This window comes from Ambystoma mexicanum, chromosome 4q (genome assembly GCF_040938575.1).
Source record: "Ambystoma mexicanum isolate Mex_15411 chromosome 4q, UKY_AmexF1_1, whole genome shotgun sequence".
In the NCBI taxonomy this organism is placed as follows: domain Eukaryota; kingdom Metazoa; phylum Chordata; class Amphibia; order Caudata; family Ambystomatidae; genus Ambystoma; species Ambystoma mexicanum.
In genome coordinates this window covers 268266794-268293198 of record NC_090928.1, presented here as the reverse complement: position 1 = coordinate 268293198, position 26405 = coordinate 268266794, and the positions used below count along the sequence as shown (strand labels likewise).

General features: G+C 46.2%; 1 protein-coding gene across 2 annotated transcripts in view; it reads right to left on the bottom strand.

The window, feature by feature from the left end:
- Window positions 1-26405, bottom strand: part of LOC138467662 (centromere protein J-like) — a 714848-nt gene that overhangs the window by 35142 nt on the left and 653301 nt on the right. For both annotated transcript variants that reach the window (XM_069607842.1, XM_069607843.1), the window contains 2 exons: window positions 18563-18703; window positions 15159-15243 (listed from right to left, as the gene is read on the bottom strand). In XM_069607842.1, coding sequence (XP_069463943.1) covers window positions 15159-15243; window positions 18563-18703 — 226 coding nt within the window. The remainder of the gene's footprint in view (window positions 1-15158; window positions 15244-18562; window positions 18704-26405) is intronic.

Here is a 26405-nt window from a genome sequence, read left to right as displayed (position 1 = left end):
TCAGGAATGACATTACGAACTCTGCGTGGCACTTTGCCACGCCCTACAGGTCCATTTAGAGAACTACATATCGACTACGTCGATATGGGAGAAAGATGCAATGGAGCAAGATACTTGATTGTGGTGGTATGCCCTTTTTCACGGTGGGTGGAAGCAGGCCCCTGTCCCCATCCTGATGCAAAATGTGCTGCCAAGTTCCTTGGCGAGAAGTATTCTCGCGGTGGGGAATATGTGACGTGATCCGTTCAGACAACGGCACGCACTTTGTGAATGACCTTTTCAAGGAAGTAACCTCCCTTCTGGGGGTGAAACATAAACTATGTTTGATTTATCATCCAATGGCCAATGGAGTTGTGGAGAGGATCAACGGGCTGCTCAAAAGCAAATTATCGAAGTTATGCAGCACGTTGAAAATAAATTGGGTATATTGTCTGCCCCTAGCACTGTTCCAACTCAGAAATCAACCATGCAAGGGTCACCATTTAAGCCCGCACGAAATCGTGGTGGGGAGAAGAATGCACACGCCGCTCTCTCCTGTTAGGAGGGCGTCTGATGCACACAGGGCTGCCACAGTGCTGGGGGAAGAGTTTAAGGAATACCTAGCACAGTTAACGCGTGCAGTACGCAGCATAGCAAATAAATTACTCCGCCATTTACTGAAGATGTAGCAACAAACACCTCCATGCCGGCAGCAGATATCCCAGAGGGGCCTTTAATGCCAGGGGAGCATATTTATGTCAGAAGTTTTGTAAGAAGGTGGAATTCACCAAGATTTCATGGTCCATACACAGTGGTGTACAGCACCCCAACTGCAGTTAAAGTAAAGGGGTTAAAATACAGGGTGCACCTCTCAGATGTGAGAAGGGCGCACAGTGTCGCACTCCCCCAAAATGAAACCGACTGTGTGGATGCCATAGCTAACGCAGTCTGACATGATGAAAACTGCAACTTAGACAGGGAAAGTATAGTGGAAACGCAAATGTTTTTACATATTTTGTCTCTCTCTCTCTCTCTCTCTCTCTCTCTCTTTCTCTCTCTTTCTTTTCTTCTCATGTAAATGGTGTTGTTTTCTCTATTTTTCTTCATTATTTTTATGATAAATGAAAAGAAATTCTTAAATGTCTAATTGAGCAAGGAGATGAAAAAGAATATGTTTCTTTTCATGATGACTTAACGAATTTGTCTCGCCCACATAGGTTCAACATGAGCCAATGCGACGAAACGGCTGAGCAGGCTGAAACGTTAGATAGAAATAGGAATGCCACTAGGGCCAGTAGATTAAATAATTTGGAATGTGTTATAAAATATGCTGTCATACTATTTGCAATAATGATGTTTTATTTTATTTGGTATAACGTTGTTTTATACGTGGCAAATGAAATGAACAAAGGGGAGAACGGGGCTAAAATGACAAAACCAGGGTCTAAACTAATATGGACTGGAGCAACAACTATTTTGAAGGACACTTATAACATTGAATCGAATAGTATAAAGACAACGTCCCCCTATGAACCATTGCATGTAAACAAAACTGCTATTCCTTTGTTGAGTAATACTATGGCCAAGGAAATAGAGCTTGGATGGAATGTAAATGACCATTACTATTGGTTGACTAACTCCAGAAATACAAGCATGCGCACACACACTGCACCAGAAACCACTACTGAATACACACGTCATCATGAACAACATAGATGAAGCATGGTCTAGAATATTCCCGCTGCAATATTTACGAGTTGGTACCCAATTAAAAAACAAAAGGAGGAGAAAAAGGGGGGTGGGAAAAAACAGATACGATGTTTATCATAATCTGGGGTTAGATGAAATAGAGGACCCCCGACACCCTGACCAATCAAATAAATGGTATTCAGACATGAGCGCCGCAGCAAAGGAAGCAAGTAATGAAAGTTGCTACATGTGCTCACTTATTCCTCATGCAACTGGAACCCCAAAAATGCTAATTCCACAGGAAGTACCCTTGTCTGAGGCCCAATGTTTGATTCATCTGATGCTGTGTAGAATAAAAAAGACATTTCAGGCACACAGAGTCGCCATGGAAAAATTGGAAAACGAACAAACTTGCACCAGCAGACGACAAGGAGTAATTTGCCTCCAAGAGCCATTTTTCATCATAAAAGGGACAAGGTATGCAGACGGCAAGTGGCATGATGAAATGATTAAATGCAAAGCTGAGGGGCTTCAAGGGCTGCCTGACGAAACATACAAGTGGGCAAAAGAAACGTGCATCCCCATTTGGTCACAGCACCAAGCTGACATGGGTCACACCCTTGGAGAGACCCATAAAGATTCAAAAGGAAATACCGCACAAACTCTGCTTCCATGGAGAAGGGAAGGTGAATATGGGAACCGTGCAGCAGTGCAATACGACTTTAATAATGCCAGATATCAAAAAAGGCACTGCTGCATTAATGGACATATACTGGATCTGTGGCAAACAAGCTTACCTGCATCTCCCAGCATCCTGGAGGGGCACTTGTGCCCTAGCCACACTTCACTCAGCACTAATGGTGATACCAGAGGGCCACGTTCAGTTTACAGCAAGGCCTTCGGCTGACACATCGACAGCAGGCCAATCGGCTGACACATCGGCAGAAGGGCGATTGGCTGAACCATCGACAGCGCCCGATGAGACAATCACGGAGCCCCCAGCATATGAACTATTGTCAGAAGAAACCTTGAAAACCAAGTTGTCACGCAGCAAAAGATCCAATTATATTTCGTCCAAATCGTCAGAACTCCTTGCTGAAATCCCACAACAGTATAAGCTTTTCTCATCTGCAGAAACATTCTTTGCATAATTTCTAGCACCAGGCGTTCAAGCAAGGGCAAACGCGAAATGGTTGCAGATAACATGCTGGGAGCTCATCCAGCTGGCCAACGACACTGAAGAAGGATTCAACATCATAAAAATAGAGCTCCGTGCACTGAGCCTGATGACGATGCAAAACAGATATGTCTTAGATCTTATCACAGCGATGGACCAACTTCAGATGCTGATAACGGGACACTGTCACATGTGATAACAGCAGTGCATAATTTAGGAGAAAGAATGAGAGCAGAAGGTGGAACGGATAACGACACGTGGTTCGACAATCTGTTCAGCTGGATACCATCATGGGTGAACATAGCAGCGAAGATACTCATTCCCATTATTGTCTTTCTTCTCCTAATGTTCTGTGTGTGCCAACTGGGACTAAGAAGCTGTGAAAATAATATGCCTAATTCAGCAATGATGATGGTAACAGTGGGCCGACAGACAATGGTGGCTACCATGATAGATGCCCAAGTACAAACTGGAGAATACACCACACCGCAGTATAGAATGACTGCCATCTATAGGCAGTATGGGGACGTGGTCGATAATCTACATTACACTACCATTAAAGAACCAAAGAACTTGCTGTGGTATAACGAGGTTTGGATAGATTTAGATGGGGATGGTGGGATATACTTAATGGTCACCCCAGAAGAATACGCAAGAAGAGGTAACAGCTTAAGAAGTATATGTGTAGCATGGATGCCAAAAAAGGGTACAGCTGCTTGGGATGAGGCTGTAGCTGAAGCTGAGCGCTACCGAACGGAGAACGGAAAGAACGAGATAAGTAGTTCGTTACTTTAGATGTAACGAAAGGGGGGAATGTATGGGAGCGAGGGGTCCTGGGGCCCCCTCGCATCGTACGCTCCTCAGTACAAGGCTTGGACCACGTGCCTCCGGTAGTGGGATTGCCCCTTGCCTTTATGTAAGGTTAACCACTGTTGACTGTTACATAGATGGGACTACTGAGCAGGACACGGGGCATCCATCTTTTGTGCCCCCTTTCAACTCCATCTTGGGTAAACAGGCCTCACTGTGATAGTACAGCAATGCTCAGCTCCCCTTCCACCGCAGCAGCCAAGGACAGAGACACACACACACAAGGCGCGCAGGCAGCTGGCTGGCCCCCACCCTTGCACTCCCCCTGCGAAGGAAAGCTCTGCGCTTCCATTTCTCACGCTGAAGCCGGAGAAAGTTGCAACAATCAATATGCTACTGTTTTCTTCCTCTAAGATCACTGCTCGCCTGAGAACCGGCATGTGAACCAGAATGAGCTAAGCACTTTCTGCTCGATTCATCCCCATAAACGTGCCAGCCACCCACCCCCATTTTAGAACAATTTATTGTCATCTTGACCCTGCGCTCCCTGTAAGGTATTTCTTTCAAGTGCCAGACCCTCGCCTGTGCTGCAAAACCCACCCAACACACCCACTACAAACCTTAAGCATTTTTACTACTATATATGTTTTTACTTGTACTAATGAGTTTGAAACCTAGCAGATATGTGAAACTTAGCTTGATTCTTTTACATGCACAATAAGGTCAAGGCCTCCAATTAAAGCCACGAATGACCCAATTGTACTGACAATAATTGTTATGTGTAACTTGTGTAGAAAAATGAAAAGTAGCAGAAAATGTTTTAGATAATTTGTTATTTAGTGTTTTTCGGATGTAACATATTAGCTTAGGTAGTGACCACAGTGACCGGACCCTGACCTGCGTGGAGCACAAGATATTTGACGTCTGTCATCTCGTCAGCCACTCAGCCAACCAGACGGAAGAGATGCCACCCACACCTACAGCACCACACCGCCTGGCCAATCGGGTCCATTTAGCATTTTTTGTTAGAGTTACTTTAATTAATATATTTACTAGCACTGGTGTAAATGTGGTAGGGAGTTTTTTGGGTTATTTCCTAGCTGGAGAAATAAACCATGCTTTGAACTCTTGCAGCCGGGTCTCGGTGCCTTCTTCCCCGACAAGGGGTTGCTTATTTTATTTTCTCTCACACGTAGTAAGCCGGGGAAGGGCACCTACACGGTCTGGAAATAAGGGTGCAGGTCGCAACTCTACTGGTACCCTTTCCGGACTGCCACACTCCAACTATGCTTTCCGGGGGAGCTGCTCCCTGCCGAGCGCACCGGCCCCGGACCACAGAGTTTTCACGTTAGCACCGGCACTGTTATTAACAGTGCCGGTGCTTCCGTGAACCCATTCGCATGGAGTCCTATGGGACTCAGAGGAATGGGGACTTCCGGATTCCGACGCCTGATATCCCTGGCCGCCGGGACTTGTAATGTCCCGGTGGCACCGGGATATCAGGCAGTGGATTCGGTTTTATGAGGACCGCACCAACCCGCCTGTAGCACCGGCGGTTTACCGCCGTCCTCGGAATGAGGCCCAAATGACTGTAAAGAAATACTGTGACGAAATGAGAGTGACTATGATGAAGTTAAAGAACTACAATGAGGGTGAAGGATTGGGATTAAGGTAAAGGTGTAGGATGATGGTGAAAGGACTGACAAAGGAAGGTGACAAAGGGAAAGGACTGTGACGAATGAAAAATTGTGTTACATATCCTGCTTCTCAAGACCCCTTCCTCTCCTCTCTCTTTTTATTAGCAATGTTTTGGCCATAGGTGCCACGAGCAGCACCAAATGTGCCAAAACTAAAAATAATCAATTACCCATAGCAAGGGAGTTGGCCATCCTCAAAGCCAGCAGCAGAAGGAGTGGCGCTGAAAGTTGGTCATTCTTATAAATTACTTTTTACAACATAGTGAAGTTGAAATACAATGGCCATAAAGTTTCTGGTACTACAAATCAAGAGATCATCTGGCGTCAGAGCAGTCAGCAGGTCTTTAGCTCAAGCCTTAACCAAACTCCTAATTTAGGCCATTTTATTTTGTGTTTTTTTTTATTGTTTTATTGGTCGAACACATTTTTCAACCTTTAACATGTAGGAAAAAAAACAAATGATTCCAATTTCCAAAGTTCATCATGAGGCCCCATAGTCCCCTTTTAAAACATCTTCCCGAAATTCCCTATCTTCAGAGGTTTACTCCTTGGCCTCCGAGAGAGATACACAGATTTGTTCCACCAATTTTAAGGCATCAAAGTCTGACCAAGCTTGTCGACCGTCATCAGACGTTCCCACCATTCGTTCTCAACTGTAGCATCCAATGGCGCCGATGAATTATTCAGGTAAATGCTTCTTTTTTTTTTGGAATCTTGGTCAGCAGAGTGTCAAGTGCCTCATGGTTTCTAAGATTTCTGGTTTCCTACAAAAACGGCAGCCCGCCTCTTGGATAGTGAGCTGTTTTCTTAAGTACTGCACTTCTCTTGACGGCAGTAAATTGAATCTTCAGCGCATCAATAGATTCCTATATCGGGATGATGGAAATCTTGTAAGATACGGAGGGGGATGATTTAGCTGCTTCTTTTCCCATGTAATGTTATGACAGTAGATATTTGGTGCTTTATGCGTGTCTGTATCGATCCAGTCCTTCTCGCGTAGCAGTTTCTTAGCCTTTTCCGAGTTTTCTTTCAGTGTCTCTCTTAGGATGCTGTTTTTTTCTAATAGCTCTTTACATTTCTGTTTCCAGTTATAGAAAATTTTCTCAGGCTTGTTGTTTCCTTGATTTGTCAATATCTCAAATGGGATAGGTCGTGCATTCAAAAGACATTTTCGATAAAGGGAGATGGTTTTCCATAAGACTATAGAGGCCATGGACTGTAACCTTAACTCATGTCTGATTGTTTCAACTTTTAGGCAATTAGGTAGTTTTAGTATTTTCCGTCGGAAGTAGGCCTCCAATTTCCCCCATTCTGCCCATGGCAGGTTGAGACAAGACTCAGCACCATGGGTCAAAAAAGGTACTACCTTTTCTTTATACAGGAGATGACCGGTAACATGGAGTAAGTGCAATATCTCCGGTGGAGAGCTCTCCCCGGATTTGTTAGTTTTTCAAGTCGTTCTCTGATGAAATTAAATTGGGCCCGTTCATTTATATTTTTATTGATTTTGACCCCAAGATACGTTATAGTGTCCACTACTTTCAGCTCCTGTTGTTCAATTCTCCATGTGAAGACATTCTTTTTCTTCCTTGCCCCTAGGGCAGATTGCATAACCAAGATCATCGACTTGGCGTTGATTTTCATTCTGTTTGTATCTAGGTAAGCCTTAAATTCTGCTATTCGGCGCTGAAGTCGGATTGCCGTTAGGTCGATAAAGACAATATCGTCCATGTAGAGAATCCAGGGGAGCTCTGTCCCTCCGAGCTTTGGTGGAAACGCTCAAATTTTTTCCTGGGATTCTTTTATGTCCGCCAAATAGAGAATTAACAGAAAGGGAGCAAGCACACAGCCCTGTTTGATGCCTTTTGACGTCAGAATTTTCTCTGTTGTGTCACCCCCCCTTCGAGGCAATTATTCGAATGGAGGTATCTGAATACAGTGATTGTATCACCTCCAAGAGATCTCCTGGGCAGTGCCATTTGTCAAGTTTAGCTCATAGTTGTTTTCTGCTAGCAGCATCGAAGGCCAGCTCAAGGTTCATGAATCCCAGGAAGATCTTTCCTTTTTGTTTCGAGGGCTCGGAAAAGGTTCAGCGAGGTACCTACTCCCGTTAGGAAAGCAGTCTGACGCTTGTCCAAGATTTCTTCCTTAATAGCCAATTTTTTCAGATCTCGTAGTAAGGTTGATGTAAATATCTTACCTATTGAAGAGGGCGATAGGCCTGTAATTCCTCGGATTTGTCCGGGCACCTTTCTTAAAAATTAGAACTATCAGGGCTTCTTTCCACGATTGCGGTATAGTTCTAGATTTCAAGGTCTGTTGGAACAAAGGCTGGATGAAATTAGCCCATGCCTCCCCATTTTCTTTCAGCATATAATTCGAGATGCCGTCTGGGCCGGCCACTCCGGAAGAGCTCAGATGTTTCATTCGGTATAGTGTATCATCTCTGTCTATCTCAATTAGCCATGGAGAGTCTGTGCTCTTTTTTTGTGGGAGCATTGGTAGTTACGCCTCCACCAAATAGAGCCATGAAATGCTTAACCCATTCTTCCTTTGCGACTTGGTTGGTAGTTAAAGCCATCTGGAAGTCTTTGCTTTTTAGGGCATTTGCATTTGTACATTTGTCTCCCGGGAATATTCGTAAAATGTCATTTAGGGGTTCCCAGCTGCGTATCTCAACGGGCTGATTCTTCACACCAACGATGTAAAAGGCCGAAAGGGGTAGAGAAAACAAAATCTCCTAAGTTGCAGCCATTGAACACTGGAATGGATGGAATAAGGAGAGAGGGAGAGAGACAAAGTGACAGAACTATCGGTTTGATTGACATTGGCCTTTTAGACATTGGCGAATTAAAAGCAAAAACACATTTTCTGAGGAATGTGTCCTTCCACCGCAAATTATTTTAGCTATGGAGACCGTGCATTACACTCCACAGGTGATCACATGACATAATGCAACTGCTCGCAAGAAAACGCCCATTAAAAGTGTTAAAATATGTAGTGTCTGGAGAAAAATAGCCAGTCGTTTGAAGAAGACAGTGTGCAGGCAAGGTCTTTGTTTAGGCCTAAAGCTGTATAAAAAGCAGAGCGCTTAAAATCTTTATTAAATCAATTGCTGTTTACACATAAATTCGTTCGCAATAAGGAAGAGAGCTGTAGTTTCCCATACACTCACTTCCTCTCACTATCCAATGGCACATGAACCAAGTGAGCAAGTCAAAAACCAGGTGTACCATGGAAGCTAACTGCTAACAAAGTCATACACATGTCTGATGCTTTTCTAAGGGCATTTAACAGGGAAGACCTTGGTGTGGACTTCAGGTGAAAGCCAAAACAGCATCTTATGACTAAGACACAATGCTGTCAAAAGGGGTGCTGAGGCCTAGGGCAAAACATTTGGTGAGACCCCCTTACGTTTTGTTTTACTAGGCCAACGAGGGACAGGAGATGCGAGAAATCTCTCCTAAAGTTTATGTGTGGAGGAACCCAAAAATGGTTAATTATTATGACTACAAATCAACTACAGCAAAGTTATGTTTCTCTTCCGAAGAAAGGTTTATACCAGACTAACTTTTGTATTATATGTATAAATATATATAGGGTGGCATGTGGTGCGTGCAGGGGTGCGTGACGCCAGCATTAAAAAGTGCCATGTCCCTGTGTGCACATTAAACCACACATCATAATCAGTGACAGGCAGAAGATGTTCGATGGGGGCTGGTGAATTTTTGAACTGGAGAGGCTTAAATGTTTGCACCAATTATGTCGGAGCGACAGAGCACAGTGAGGGAGCCCAAACCTAACAAGGTGTGCTTGAGAGGGTTTCTCACACCCGAGAACATTTTTGAAACATTGGGTTAAAAATTCTGTATTTTAGAGCACTTTCTTTGAAAAAAATGTGTCATTCAGTTTGCAATTGGTTTTGTATGGCAAAACGCAATAGATGCAGGTGTGCACAGGGTAATTTTCCAGTGCATTTCATGCCTCCTTTGCCCACGGCATATGTCAGTATAAAACATTTTAATGCTGACTGTTCCTATACATGTCTATATAGGGTGCACCAATATATGTCAGTATTACCATGTAAGGACTAATAAATGCCATACTGCAGAAAGTATATCCAGATTGGCTCTGGACCATAACTGATACATTCAGTGAAGGCTAGTGTAGCCAAATGATAACATTTTTGTTTGCTTTACCCTGTACTACTACTGTGCATCAAGGGTAAAACAAACATGCTAAGTGTTATTACGTGCCTAGACTGACCTACATTCAATGTGGTCCACTTTAGCCACGTAATAACACTTATGTTTGGTTTAGCCATCATGCATGGATCTATGCATCAAGGGTAACACAAAAAAAGAATGCCATGCGTCCAGCAGCCCCTACCCCTAATCTAGTGTCCGTGGGGATGCTAAATTTAAGGGTGGGGGCTGGCTCACACACTCACATACAACACTATCTCCCACGCATTCATCCATCAGTCACACAACTCCTTGCATGCATGCATGCATGCATACATAAAAACAAACACACCATTGACACAAATATAAACACCAACATACACGTACACATACATACATACACACTTCATTGAAGTACACATATATTAAATGTACCTTAACTCCATGCACCCTCCAAATTTACCCACACAGCCCTGGGGGGTCAGGATGACCCTCCCTTCACTCTGCAACGTGAACATGTATACTGACAGGAGAGGACTCCACTCCTGTCATTCAGTGTGTCTGCGCTGTCAGTGCAATAATGAGAGGCGGCGGAGCTCATTTCTGAGCCCCGTCATCTCTCATCATTTCGCTGTTTGTTGCAGAGCCAAACAACTCTGCATACAAAAAACATAATTGCAGGGGACGTGCCCTTGCCGAGAGCAGACAGCACAGTCCTCCATGTGAATAAAGGACACGGGTGGAATGTGTTGCCTTCTCCAGTTAGCCCCCGTCGGTCCTCATGACGCTCCTGCTAAGACATGGGGAGAGGAAAAGTTATTCAAAAACGCATTGGCAAAGCCAACAGTTTTGGCGTTTGTTGCTGTTCTTTGCATTTTGCTTTTATAGGCATCATGGTGCAAGCAGTAGAGTACAAAGTTTCAGAGGAGGATGCAGTAAGGGGCCCAGGAGTGCAAGAGAATGAGAAGGAGGGAGAACAGATAAAGGGGGAAATGATTGGGAGAGGGTACCATCGATGATGAACAAGAGGAAATATGAGGAAGAAAGGCTGAGAGTGAAAGGGTAAGAAATAAACTGAGAATGTGAAAGGAAGGGAAGGGTGAGAGGTGGTAGAGAGTGGGGGTGAGTGTGTGGTTTGTAGAGAGAGTTGGTTGGTAGGGGTAGAGAGAGGTGAGTGGGGGTATAGGGAGTGGGCATAGGGGTGTGGGGGTAGAGAGAGTGGGGGAGGTTGGGTGTGGTTAGAGAGAGTGGGAGTAGGGTGGGTGGTTGTGGTAGAGAGAATGGTGGTAGGGTGGGTGGGTAAGTGGGCATAGAGAGCGATGGGGTAGGGTGGGTGGGTGTTTGGTGTAGAGAGGGGAGGTAGGGTGGGTGGGTGTAGTGAGAGGGAAACTAGGGTGGGCAGGGGTAGAGAGAGTGGAGGTAGAGTGGGTAGGAGGTAGAGAGAGTGGGGGTACGGTGGGTGGGGCAGAAACAGTGGGGATATGGGTAGAGAGAGTCAGGGGTGGTGGGGCAGAGAGAGTGTGGGTAGTGTGTGTGGAGGTAGAGAAGGGGTAGGGTCAGTGCGTGGGAATAAGGAGAGTGTGGGCTGGCTGGGGTCAGAGAGAGTGGGATTTGGGATAGGGTGGGTGGGGTAGAGAGTGGGATGGGTTTTTGGTAGAGAGAGTGCGGGTAGGTGTAGAGAGAGAGTGGGGGTAGGGTGGGTGATGTTCTGTAGATATAGTGGGTTACGGTGGGTGGGGGTAGAGAGAGAGTGGGTAGTGAAGGTGGGTGGATGTAGGGAGGGTGAGGGTACAGTGGTTAGGAAGAGAGAGAGTGGGTGTAGCATGGTTGGAGTAGAGAGAGAGGGGCTAGGGTTGGTGGGGTAGATAGAGTGGGGCTATGGTGGGTGGCTGGGAGTAGAACAAGCTGGAATCGAAAGAGTGGGGTAGGGTAGCTGGGAGGGAGCATAGAGGGTGGGGGTAATGTGGGTGGGGTAGATCGGGTGAGGTAGGGTGGGTGGAGGTAGAGGGGGATGTGGGGGTAAAGAGGATGGGCGGAGTGAGGGGAGAGAGTGGGGGTGGGGTAGACATTGTGGGTCTAGGGTGGGTCAGAGCGGGTAGAGTGAATGGGGTGGGTGTGCGTAGAGAGAGTGGGGCTATGGTGGCTGGTTGCAGGTAGAGAGAGTGGGGCTAGGGTGGGTGGATGGGGTAGAGATTGGGGCTACGGTGGGTGGGTGCATGTAGAGAGAGGGGCTAGGGTGGGTGGGTGTGGGTAGAGAGAGTGTAGCTTGGGTGGGTTGGGGTAGAGAGAGTGGGACTATGTTAGAGGGGGGATCTAAGGTGGGTGGGAGGGTGGTAGACCAAGTGGGGCTAAGGTGAGTGGGTGTGGTTAGATAGCCTACATCTCATTAAAAGAAAAACCAGCAGTCCATACTCATGAGGAGTTAAACCAGACAGTCAGACTAAGAAAAAAGTAGAATCCACAAAGATGAAAAGAAAAAAAAAGGAGAAAAAAAGGAGAAAAAAAAGAAAGAAAGTAACCAGGGGGCATCCAGTCGAAAGAAGGCCATCAGAATAGCTAGTCGATGATCCCAGCTCAGAATCCCCCTCCCTTTGCTAGTTCTGAATTCAAAAATATAAAATATCCTACCAGGTAGGATGGGGTAAATGTGTTACAGGGAGGGGGATACCACATCTTGCCATCAGGTCTCCCACTCCCCGAAGACCCCTCGCCCAGGTCATCCTCCCGCACTGGTCCACCCCCAGGGTATGGATCCAAAGCCGATGGCCGTGCCTTCTGTTGTCTCACAGTAGAGAGAGTGGGGATAGGGTGGACGGCGGGGTTAGAGTGGTTTGGGGTAGAGTGGGTAGGAGGGCTAAGAGAGTATGCGTCTAGAGCGGGTGGGTGTAGAGTGTGTGGGGATATGGTGGGTGGGTGGGGTCAGTGAGAGTAGGGATAGGGTAGGTAGGTCGGGGTAGAGTATTAGGGGATTGGGTGGGTGAGGTTAGAGGGGGGATCTAGGGTGGGTGGGAAGGTATTAGAGCGAGTGGGGCTAGGGTGAGTGGGTGGGGTTAGATAGCCTACATCTCATTAAAAGAAAAACCAGCAGTCCATACTCATGAGGAGTTAAACCAGACAGTCAGACTAAGAAAAAAGTAGAATCCACAAAGATGAGAAGAAGAAAAAAAAAAGGAGAAAAAAAAAGAAAGAAAGTATCCAGGGGGCATCCAGTCGAAAGAAGGCCATCAGAATAGCTAGTCGATGTTCCCAGCTCAGAATCCCTCTCCCTTTGCTAGTTCTGAATTCAAAAATATAAAATATCCTTTCGGGTAGGATGGGGTAAATGTGTTACAGGGAGGGGGATACCAGATCTTGCCATCAGGTGTCCCACTCCCCGAAGACCCCTCGCCCAGGTCATCCTCCCGCACTCGCCCACCCCCAGGGTCTGGATCCAAAGCCGATGGCCATGCCTTCTGTTGTCCCACAGTAGAGAGAGTGGAGATAGGGTGGATGGCGGGGGTAGAGGATGAGTAGGACTAGGAATAATTAAGATTACCAGTAAGTAATCAGAACATTACCTGCATATTCTTCTTACCTTTGCCAGTACTTACTTCGGAGGTATACCAATGCACCCCAGGAGATGCCCATGGGAACAAATCTACACAGACAACCTAGAATACTACTAAAGTGTGAACCAGGGTTTCTTATCAAGGTTGTGACCTTATTTCAGGGCCATTGTTTTGCGTGCCTTCTATTAGTATCTGCCCTCCCTGAGGACGAGGCCTGGCACTGTTTGGATGTTCAGATAACTGTTTTAGACTACCTGAGACAGTCTGATGGTTACCTCTGGACAGCTAAGGATGGGTCAGAAGGCCTCAGTGGCAACAATCAGTAGGTGGATCAGGTTGGTCTTTACCATGGCTTTCGCAGAATTAAACATGTCCCCTCCGGGGAAGCTTCAGGGAAGTTCAAGCATAAGTATGGTGGCATCCTCAGATCATGCTTCTACTGGAAATATGCAGGGCAGGCACATGGGCTGACCCCAACACCGTCATCAAACACTACAGCTCAGTGGTCCTCTAAGGCTTGGGTACCTGAGTTCCTGATTGTTAAAAAGTGAATTGGAGTAAATGGCAATGTGCTTGTTTTTTCCTTTATCCCCCCCGCCCCCACGTGAAGGCTCCATCATTAAACAATAGCTGCATAATTCAACACCATATTTAAGCTTTGGGCGGCATCGCCCACCAGAGAAATAAGCTGATCCAACGTTTGGAGCGTTGACTAGCAATCCAAACCCACATCCAGCCGATCCATGCACAGCAAGCGTGGAAGAAAATACCCAATTTAGCCAAACTAGGTTAAATAACCAGAGAAAAACTAAACCTATATGACCTGTTGAATACCAACAAGTAATCCAAATGGACTCCAGTGGGGCATCCTCCCTCAATTAAATTCTATAAAATTTGGTGATTCAACAAAAGAATTAATTAATTGGCATTGTTTATCACAACCTCTCATACAGTGCCAATACTCCATCAGAAACACATTTTCTAAAATAGTATTCATAATTTGAGAATGTGTTTGTTCATCTACAGTTTAACATTGAAGTAAGTTGTTGAGCTTATAGGGCAGGTGTGAAGTCCTTGAAGAAGGATATAATGGAGTATTCGAAACATGTCAGAAAAATCAAAAGTCTAACAAATGACTATGCAGATGAACATACAAATTCTCAAATTTGTATTACTATTTTGGAAAATAAGTTTCTGATGGCGTATTGGGACTGTATTAGAGGTTTTGACAAACAATGCTGATGAATTTATTATTTTCAAATGTGGCTAAACATTGTGGAATATTACTCTGAGACATTCTGCACATGGAATGTGTTGATATTTTGTTGAATTACCCAATGCTATTGAATTTAATTGAGGGAGAATGCCACACTGGTGTGCATCCGGATTACCTGTTGGTATTCACAAGTCATATATGTTTAGTGCATTGTTTTGCTTGTGGCTGGGGTAGAGGCGTGGACAGGGTAGGACATGAGTGGGCAATGCCCCCCCCTGAAATCTGTACTAGCCCGCTTAGCAGCACTGTGTGGGCATTAATGTCACTGCAGTGGGCCCAACTACATTAGCGTCAGGTCCCACTTGTTAGACAATCCTGGCTACGCCTCTGGGCTGGGGCAAATCTGGTTGCACCTGAAGGTATATAAACTGTTTGTGGAACATGAGAACTGTGAAGTATACAGTATTGCACCTCCTCTGTTCTCTAAATAACCACAGCAGACAGGAGCAGAAGTAGCACATCTCCCAACATCAGGTAATAAAGACCATTCCGCGAGTGCATGCTCTGCAGGACGCCATACAGGTCATACTCTGTGTAGGACTGCCAGTCTCCCGTTTGTGAATGCACTCGAAAAAAAGAGCTGTACTACCGGCAGGTAATCAAAGCACTCATACAAGTGACCAAAAACACCTTTTATTTTCAGTTTTTTAAATCTTATCTTGGATAGGGCTGCCTGTGAAGCATGTGTCGGCAGGAGGAGGAGGAGAACAATACAGAGAGATAACTATTTAGAAGAACCCTAATGGTCCAGTGAATACCATTGTCACTCCCCTTCAGGGGTATGTTTACAGCACTCACCAATCTGATTGTTAGGAAACTGCAGAACCTCCAGCCCATTTGGAAAGGTTGTATGTGTTGTCTGAGCATCTGCATAATAATAGACCTGCAAAACAAGATGAATATGTTCAAACGACCATTCGGGTGAAGAGCTCCATTAGGTCAGTCTGCATCACAGCGTGCATGCTTCAGGGAACAGGACTAGAAGGAAACCAGGTCAGTGTTCATGGGAGTATGTCTGCATCTGGCCAGAAGATTAGAAGGTAACCAGCCCAGTGTTCATGACAAAATGCATGCTTCACGGCACGGAAATAGAGAGGAATGCAGGCCAGTGCTCATGAGGGTATGCACGCTTCAGGGCACAGAAATAGAGAGGAAACCAGGCCAGTGCTCATGACAGTATTCATGCTTTGGGAACAGCAATAGAAGGAAACCAGGCCAGTGTACATGAGGGTATGCATGCTTCGGGGCACATAAATAGAGAGGAAACCAGGCCAGTGCTCATGAGGGTATGCATGCCTCAGGGCACAGCAATGGCGAGGAAACCAGGCCAGTGCTCATGACAGTATTCATGCTTAGGGAACAGGAATAGAAGTAAACCAGCCCAGTTTACATGAGGGTATGCATGCTTCAGGGAACAGGAATAGAAGGGAACTGTGCAGGTGTACATAAGGGTATGCATGCTTCAGGGCACATAAATAGAGCAGAAACCAGGCAATTTCTCATGAGGGTATGCATGCTTCAGGGAACAGGAATAGAAGGGAACTAGGCCAATGTTTATGACAGTATGCATGCTCCAGAGCACAAATAGAGAGAGGGAATCAGGCCATGGTTCATGACAATATGCTTGTTTCAGGGCACTTACATAGAGAGGAAACTAGGCCAGTGCTCATGAGGGAATGCATGATTCAGGGTACAACAATGGCGAGGAAACAAGGCCAGTGCTCATGGCAGCATAAATGCTTAGGGAACAGGAATAGAAGGAAACCAGGCCAGTGTGCATGAGGGTATGCATGCTTCAGGGAACAGGAATAGAAGGGAACTGGCAGGTGTACATGAGGGTATGCATGCTTCACAGAACATAAATAGAGCGGAAACCAGGCCAGTTTTCATGAGGGTATGCATGCTTCAGGGCAAATAAATAGAGAGGAAACCAGGCCAGCGCTCATGACAGTATTCATGCTTAGGGAACAGGAACAGAAGAACCAGGCCAGTGAACATGAGGGTATGTATGCTTCATGGAACAGGAATAGAAGGGAACTAGGCCAATGTTTATGGCAGTATGCATGCTCCATAGCACACATATAGAGAGGAAATCAGGCCATGGTTCATGACAGTATGCATGTTTCAGGGAACATACATAGAGAGGAAACCAGGCCAGTGTGCATGAGGGTAACAGGAATATAAGGGAACTGGGCAGGTGTACATGAGGGTATGCATGCTTCAGGGCACGGGGATGGAAGGACACTAGGCCATTGTTCATGACAGTATGTCTATTTCAGGGCACAGAAATAGGGAGAAAACCAGGCCATAGTTCATGACAGTATGTCTATTTCAGAGCACAGAAATAGGGAGAAAACCAGGCCATAGTTCATGGCAGTATGTCTATTTCAGGGCACAGAAATAGGGAGAAAACCAGGCCATAGTTCATGACAGTATGTCTATTTCAGAGCACAGAAATAGGGAGAAAACCAGGCCATAGTTCATGACAGTATGTCTATTTCAGAGCACAGAAATAGAGAGAAAACTAGGCCAGTGTTTATGTCAGTATGCATGCTTCAGGGCACAGATGTAGAGGGAAACCAGGCCATCATTCCTGACAGAATGTATGTTTTAGGACAGAGCATTAGAGGGATACAAGGCCAGTGTTCATGGCAATATGCACGCTTCAGGGCACAGGAATAGAGGGAAACCAGGCAGGCGTTCATGACAGTATGAATGTTCCAAGACACAGACATAGAGAGGAAACCAGGCCAGTGTTCATGACAGTATGCATACTTCATGGAAGATGAGTAGAAGGAAACCAGGCCAGTGCTCCTCACAGTATACATGCTTCAGGGCACAGGATGAGAAGGAAATCAGACCAGCCTTCATGACAGTGCCCATGCTTTATGGCACAGGAATAGAAAGAAACTAGACCAGTGCTCATGAGAGTGGACTGTTTTCCAATCATTACATGTGTTCCCTGCTTCCAGAAGTGTTTATGGTCTCTTAGATAAGACAGCAATTGCAGATGCCCATGCATAATGCTCATTCAGGCAATTAAGCTTAATATGCTCTTTGTTTTCTTTGCTTTGCAAATTAATTGTCTGTGGGTTTTTCTTTACCAGTCACTACACTCTACGGCATCTGGTTAAGTCTGTAGGACTTTTAAACCTAAGGCATTGCTCCTTCTCTGCACAGAATTTTCAGTTAGTCCAAAATCTGCATCCTCTCTTGTACCTTAAATCTAACAAAGAAAAATCATTGTGTGGCCTCTTCCAGTTTTCTGAGTACCTGCCCGATTGCTTGTTTTGATTGTATGGCATTTATCTACATAAAATGGGTCCCCTTTCCAATCTAGCTCAGGTGACTTCATGAACCAAAATGGAAAGCGGTTGTCTGCTACACAGTGTTCTGAAGATGACCACTCCTTTTCCAGGGTTACTCTCGCCGGCAAGGCCGAGTGCACAATCCAGAGAAAGGCCACTCACAAAACCAGGAGTCTGAGGCAATGCCCTTCGAATGGAATGACCGGCCTGTGCCAAACTATGAACTGTAACCTGTCGTGGGACCACTTAATCAGTCAATGTCTAGAAGTGCTGAACATGAATGCTACTATCCTTCATCATCAAATCATACACTGCAGAAACACAAAACAATCATTTAAAAATGATCTTGTTAGCCCAAGACATTGGGTGTGCATAATCAAAGTTCATCCTACATTAGCGTTACAAGCAGTAGAAGATGTCAGCTAGGAGCTTCTTCCACCCCACAAACCTTTCTTTTCACTCTGACATGGAATTCAGTCCTCAAAAAGGGATCTGCAAACATATGATCCCCGTCGCTGGACTTTGATAGCCCAACCCCACTCAGGAAGATACTGTTACGAAAATGAAGGCCACGCTGGTGCCGGCCTTAAGAAGGAAGCGTGGCCTGGCAGCGGGGCTTAAAGGAGGAGGGACTGACAGCTTGTGTGCATGCATGCATCCTAGTATTGCATGATGCGTTCTAACCTGATAAGAGGGATCTGGTCGCTCTACTGGCCTTGAGACCCTCCCAATGAGTTGGGAGTCTGAAGGTCAGAGGAAAAGATACATATATAGTTTCTATACTGTTAGACCATCCCCTTTAAGAAATCTTGTCACTTATCTGGGCATTATCATGGATTATCCAGGCATTGGTGTCATCGTAAATAATCCCTTGAGATGTAAGTGCTTGCATACCACTCTCTGATCCGGTAAGATCTTTTTTATGTCTCCATTGAAAAACGTCACCATGACCGATTTGCCGTCCGTACTGATCTCCTTTTTGGTGCCGTTGCGGAACGTGATGACTCTACGCCCATCGCTAAGTATCTGCTCTACCTAGAACCAAATGAAAAAACATAATTAGAAAACACAAGAATGCACTTACAGATACAGACCTACCATTTAAAAACAGACTTTTTAGTTTGGACTCAAAGGTGTCGCAAAGCAACACTGCGTGTCGTAAAACAGCTGATGTGAGAGTGTAGATAAAGGATGGATGGATATGAGGAGAGATGCAAAGCCTGCTGGTGTTGTGTGTTAGAGCAATTGGAGCTGCAATGTTGGAATGTAAACCTTCTGAGCCCATCCCAGTGGGGGGCTCTCCACTGTGAATTATCAAACACAACAAAGTTATTTGTTTTATCACGATCATATGTATTTATGATATTTAACAAACAAAAATATTTTTGGATGAGATCATTATGGCTTATGGTATTTATCTTAACATAAAATGCAGCTGCAGCATAGATTGTTTTGTGATCATTTTCTTCCACATACCACATTACCCACATGGGTATCGGACGCTTAAAGGCAGAAAATAGTTTCCAGCCTGTATGGCCATTTAGGCCCCGCCATCGCCGAGCATCAGCCCAGTGTTTAGTCTGAGGGACTGGCTTCAGGGCACAGGAATGACCAAAGCCAATAGGTCTAGCTTTTTCATAGGTGATAGTGTTTTTTGTATGGATGGATAGAAGGTTGAATGGATGATTTAAATTGTGTGCATGGGGGACGTATGGATTTTTTAATCAGCATGAATGTTTAGATGGATGTTGAGTTTCAAGTATAAAGGTGGACACTGACCCCACTGGTAGAGCATGCTTTGCAATACAAATGTTAATGTTGCATCGAGGGGCATTGCTGGCCAGCCTCTTTATTGCAAAGTGATTCAGGACTATGTGGGCATTTAATACACACTGCTAATGAACACACTGCACTGAAATATCGGGGCATGAAGCAGGGATGTCATTTGGGGTCACCAGGGGTCGCACCCGTGACCCCTGACGTATCCCTTGCTACCCCTGTGGTCTCCCTTGCTACCCCTAAAAAAATCTTTTTTTAAAAAAAAATGATGCTCCAGGGCTTTGGCCAGTGCCATGTGGCTCTTTGTTTCTGGAGTGGACAGGCTTTATTGTTCAGGCCTCTTAAAAAACACTGAGCAATGACACGAAATAAGGAAGAATAGGAATAACAAATAATGTGTCTTTCTGGAATTCTATACAATCATTGCTAGACTCATTAAAGGTTTATTTCATGCACACTTCAGGAGATGAGTCGCAAATTTAGTCGGCTCTTAAGCACCTCAAATTCACAATCCGGACAAAAACTTCCAAAAAGCATTTACAGCAGAATAAGCATCCATTTCGGACTATGTATTTTGCTTTTTGAAAGTTGCAGTTATAGCATGTTTTTTTCTGCTGTTGTCTCTGTTACGATCATCACAAGACATTCCATCTCAGTGTTTTCGGTCACTTGACAAAATCCTTGTGCCTAAAAGCTTGTGTACAGTGTAGAAATGTTTGACCATAGCATATCAAGTGGCCCTTGATTTCATTGTGCCACAATGAATGCGTTGTTTTAATGTCTATATTTCCCATCTCCCTGGTATGCTGTTCAGGATGTTTGTTTGCATGTATCAGGTAACGAGTGCCCAGAGCACGGGATGCCATTTGAGTGCGCTGCTTTCCCTGGGCTACTCTAAATTCTTTAATACACAGCTATGAACCCTCCCATTGTATTTTGCCAACCTCTGAAGCCTGAAAAGTAGATCCACGTAGGCTTCACATGGGGCCAACTTAGCACCAGACCTACAGATGAAATGGCCTGCGGTTAAATCTCAGTTACCATTCTAATGGTTTCCATTACATAGTGTAATTTGGTTTCTGACTTTGAGAACACTCAGACATGTAATTGCTCATATTTCTATAGCCAGTAAGATAGCTATAGCCCATAAAACAGCTCAGTGGGTTGAGCGCTCGCTGCTGCGGTTTGTGTGTATCTGCACGTTGTAGGTTTGAATCCTGGCAAGGCCAAGTCAGCCTTTCATCCTTCTGAGGTTGATAAATGAGTACCAACACAGGTTGAGTGATAGTGTATGTATATTTGTTCTAAATAAAGCACTTAAGCGTAAGTGCTATATAATAACACATCCTTATCATTTGCCCTTGGACGTCTGCTTGCATTCACAGTAATTTGGTAATATGGGCCTAAGCACATTGATATTATCGATACATATGGTGATCCATTCTTGTATGAAATGTATATCACATAACAGTGAGATCGTAACCATATCTTTCGTAGTTTTCCTAGGAACAATGCTATGTGATGACACTTCCTGTTTTGTCAAGGGGTGAAAGGTCGTGTTCCATCGCTTCCCTTTATATCACTACAGGGTCGGGTCAAATGACAACACTTCCTGTGATGTCATCAGAGGTCAAGGGTCACGTGATGTCACTTCCGCTACCCCTGCCAGTTTGGTGAAATGACGTCCTTGGTATGAAGTGCCATGCTGAAGTTTAATTATCGGGGTTAAACGTAAACATTTGAAAACAATCTCGTACAGATGCTTTGTCTTTTGCATGCAAGCTGGGGAGTGACATAGCGGTTTACAGTAGCTCACATGGGAGACTTGTTCACTCTATCATGTTAATCTATAGCCATGGCAATGTGGAAAACCTTGCTCGCTGGCAGTTTCCTACTGCCATTAAGTTGTGAGCTATAACAGCTTTTATGTGTGCTCATTGTGTCACAAATGAAAGGAAACATGAGAGAACTGCTGCAGCCAGCCATCTCCACAACAACACTGTTACACTTCCGAATACTTACTGCTGTAGGCTTGTGACACGATTCTGTGACATTTCAGCGTTATGCACATGTTAGCCCCTTTGGGTCTCACGTAATAACGGACGCACACCAGCTTCAGATAAACACGTCTCTTTATTCTTCATACAAGTGGAAAGTGCCCTTCTCCTCCTCCCCCCTCTCTTTCCCCTACGTCACATCCACTCGTGACGTTGCCTCAGGCTTTGGTCCCTTAAAGAGGCAGTCCCCTGCAACAACACCCCCGAACAAATGTCCTTGCAAGGGCTTTAACTGGAACTGTGCCAACCGTGGCTTAACACTCTTCTACTAACCTCAGAGGTCTCTTGATCACTCTTTGTGGTCGTCTGTGTGACTCTTGACTTGAGCCGGTGTCAGTCTCTTCAGTAGGAACCAACTGACGTAGAACCGGTGGTTTGCGAGGGACCCACTCCTCGTCCTGCACATCACAATGTTCAGGGTCCAGGTCAACTGGTGGAGGTCTTTCCTCCTCTCCTCTCATGACATGTTTGAACATGCAACTATTTCTAGTTACCGCCTTTGAGTCATTTGCTGCTGTCACCATCGTTCCCTTGACAGCAGTGACTTGTAGGGGCTCGGGTGTGAACTGCAAGTCTGTCTTTCTGATCGTGTTTTGCTGGACCCATACTTTGTTTCCAACTTAGAACTTCTTCGCCTGAGCTCTCCTTCGGCCGTCTGTTTCAGTTCTAGCTTTCTCCTTTCTTTAGGCGTCCCTTTGGATGACTTCTCAGTCCTGTTCAGGCCTGGTTGTCGGGTTGTTGATGATCCTGGTCCGGACTTGGTATTTCATCATGAGCTCAGCCGGGGTTTTGTTGGTGGCTTCAAGGGATGTTTTGCAGTAGTCTCTCAACGTTCGACACAACGCCTGGTGGGGGTCTGCACCCACAATTCGTGCTCTTTGCATCGTCTTTTTCATTGAGGCCATGAATCTTTCTGTAATCCTGTTGGCTTGGGCCAGTGGGGCGTGATCCTTTGGGGGGTAAACTCCATGTGTCTTGCAAATATCCCGAATGCATGTCCACTAAAGGGCGGTCCATTATCCGATTTTAATGTGTTGGGGATCCCCCATTCACTGATGACTTTGTTGAATGTGGCTGCTACATGGGCGAATGCTGTGGATTTCACCCTCTTTACGATGGGGAATCTGGAGTGTTTGTCAATGAAGAGTAACAAGTATTCACCTATCTCGAGTTGTCCATAGAAATCTACCACAACCCTTTCCCACTCTTAGCGGCACTGGGGGTTCTGCCTTTGCGGTGCATTGACACGCCCCGCAGTTCTTCACCCACCGGTCGACCATATCGTCCATGAAGGGGAACCACACATGGCACCTGAGTTGACGCTTGGTGTTGGCCGCACACCTGTGGCCTTCATGGACAGTCTCGATGATTGCAGACCTCAGTGTTGCCGAAATAACCAGTCAACAGCCCCTTAGTAGGATGACTTTGTCCTGGACAGCTAGTTTGGTATGTATTTTGGCAAGCCTTTCAAGTTCATCTCTGCAGGCCCCTGGGTGTCCTTGAACAGCCCGGCGAAAATCCTTCCATCTTACAAAATTGTGAAAGTGTTCACAGGCCCAGACGGCTGCCAGGTTTTCTTTCTCTGCCTGGGAGTACGCCGATTCTGAGGGAGCCAGCGCTCTGCTGGCGAATGCCACTATGTGTCTTGGGTTGGTATCAGGGCCGCTAGTTTGTGCGAGAATGGCTCCTAGGCCTACAGGGCTGGCATCTACAACAATCTCAGTATGCCAGTCGGTGATCACCCGCGATTCGGGATGGAGTACCATCTGATGGTATCCTTGGTTCAGGTCCAATTTTGAAAAGAGGACAGCTTTGTTCAACTGGACAATCATGTCCTCAATTTTGGGTCCTGGGTGACTTTCCCTTTGGATGGCTGTATTGGCCACCCTCATATCGACACACAGGCGTAGACGACCACCTTCCTTCGGGACAATTACCAATGGGGAGACCCATGGAGTCGGTCCTGTGGCTGGTTCAGTGATATCGTCCCGTAGGAGCTGACTGAGTTCATTTGACACTGCGGCTTGGAGATGGAATCCGACCCTGCGCAGGTGTTGTGGGACTGGGCGGACCAACGGGTCAATGTGTAGCCTCACTGGAGGACCCCTCATCTTGCCTAGGCCTTGGAATAAATGTGGGAATTCCTTCAGGATGACATCTTTTGTAATGGTTGGACTCATAGGTGGTGTCTACTCCATGTTATAGACGTGTCCTTGTGTTTTGCCTCTGGGCGATATTGAGTGGATGGTGTCGCCTTCCTGTATGTGGATGTTGAGGAGGCCTAAGTGTGAGGCCGTCTTGTAGCTCAGCAAATATCGCCCTTTGGTTGGGCTCCTTATTACTTGGATGGTGGTCGTAGTCGAGTGGTTACCATGGATGAGTTGTCTCTTGAAGGACCCTACGCTGTGCAGAGGGGTGTCAGCACCCCAAAGGAATATTCCGGAGGAGGTCTGCGTGAGTGGGGGTTTGATCTGGATTTGTTGAAATTCCTTTTTCCCCATAATATTCACTGTGGCCCCTTAGTCAATGAGGAAACAGAATTGTTTGTCACAAATGTCAACTGGTATCTTTGGTGATTCTCGCGCCTGCCCTCATCCATGATGAGGTTCACAAACTCGTCCTGTGTGTATGCATCGTATTGTTCATCCTCATAGTATTTGTTGACTTGCACCAAGGTTTGGTAGTGTGGTTGTGTTGGAGGTGGACCATCATATTCATCATGAATCCTAGGGACCACGTTGTGTGGCTCGTATTCATGGGGTTCGTTTTCTGAATAGAGTTCTTCTACCACTCTCACGTATCTCCTTGGCCCCTGTTGGTATGGGTGTACCTGGTATAGTTGGTTTTGAGATGGATGCGGAGCCGGTCTGTATTGTGGTGACGAGGGTGTTTGTGGCGTGGGAAAAGGTCTACCCTCTCAGCAAACGGCTTGGAAGGGTCCTTCCCTGCCACAATTTCCGCACTTTTGGGTGAGTGCAGGGCATGATCCGGCATGGGGGAAGGCCATCCCACACCTGTAACACTGTCTTTGCATTTGTGGGGTCGATGCGTAGGTTGGTCCGCTGGTTCTTTCACCCCCTCTGGCATTACCCGTGTGGACTGCTGCTATCGCCTCCCTTCTCTAATGCTTAGGAGTTGTCGTGCTGGTCATCTGCGTTGCCTGTTTATCAACCCTTTTGAGGATTGTGGCTGTTTCACAAACTTTTTCAATGGTGAGGGTTTTTTTGAGAAGTTGTTTTTTTCAATGAGGGTGAGAGACACCCTTCTATCACTCTCAGGTGAATGGCTTCCTCCAGAGAAAAGGCGTGGAATTGGCAGTGCGTCCCTTTAATTTGGAGCCTGGTGATGAATTCATCCACAGTTTCGTCAATGCGCTGGGTGCATTGGTTGAACATATACCGTTCATAGTCCGTGTTGGGTTCTATGACCAGTCTTTTGTTAAGTGCTGTTATCAGAGCTGCGAAGTCTGTGTGTTCCACTGGCGGGATTGTTTTAATTAATGTTTTTATTTCAGTCCCGTACATGTTGATGAACATGCTGCGTAGGCGTGGGGACGTCTCTTCGCCAGCAGCTGCTATAAAGTTATTGAAATCCATGAGCCATTCAACCCACCGGGGGCCCTTGTCTACCTGGGGGGTCATGGAGAATGGCGGAGGCATGCGCCATGCTGTGGCCGTGGATCGTGATGGCGGTGGTAGAGGCGACGGAACTTGACCCGCTTGACCAGGGGGAGAACTCATCCTGTCGTGGGCGACAGGCGCGCCTTGATGGGCTGAGCTCCTTTAAATGAGTCATGGGGCGGGAGTCACCTTCCACAGGCGGTATGGGCGACTTGTGGTTGGGTTGTCGCTAACGTCCGCGGCGAGCTGGGACACTTTTGTGTGTGTAGGGCCTTTCACCCACCTGTGAATTGTCTGCGATGGCTTTTGAAACAAGCAGCTTGCAGCATTGCTGTGTCACAGTACGTGCAAACCTCCTCATGCAGCGTTGTCCTTGAGGTAGCACGTGCGCTTCTGTGTTTACAATGAGGAGTCCTGGGCCTGGAGTTGGCAGCGTTGTCTTTAAGGTAGCATGTGTGTTTCAGTGCTTTCAATGAGAAGTCCTGAGCCTGGAGCTGGCCTCTGCAGCACTCACTGTTGTGTGTGGAGCCGGGGTGCTCTTCCAGAGTTCTGTGTGGGGAGACCGGAGCGGGTAGTTGGAAGGAAGGAGGAGGGGCAGGCTCTCAGGGTTGAACCTGCCTGGTTGATGTGGCGGGATCGCGCACACACATGTTCTGGGAGCATCGCTCATTCAATTGTACTGCGCAGCAGGATTACTGGCAGGTGTATGGTATCTGGAGCTTGTGGGCTGCACTGGCCCGAACGTGCAGCGGGATTGCTAGCATGTGGATGGAGAGCACGGCACAGCAGGGCGGCTTGACGGTTCAGTGGGATCACTGCCACGGACCCAGCAGGATCGCCAGCGTGGACGTCAGCGGCACAGCAGGATTGCTGTCGCTGACAAAGGAGGATGCTGGTGTGCGGGAAACACCTCGTTGCCAGATGTTAGCCCTTTTGGGCCTCGCGTAATAACGGACGCACACCAGCTTCAGATAAATGCGTCTCTTTATTCTACATACAAGTAGAAGAACAAGTTACTTCTTACCTTGTAACGTTCTTTCGACGGGATGTTCCTCCGACGTATTCCTCATCTTAGATATCTCCTTCCAGCTCTGCTGCGTGTCGACGTCCTCCGAGTCGATGTCCTTCTGGAAATGGTCTGCTTAGTTATTGGTAATCCCAGCTTGTGACCTGTGTAACCTACAAACAGCTGGTCTGCCTGTCTTATCCTGGCTAGTCTACTAATGTAAAAACTTGAAGCCCTCCTAGGGTCTAGCCTGTGTAACCTCTCTTCCTCTTTCC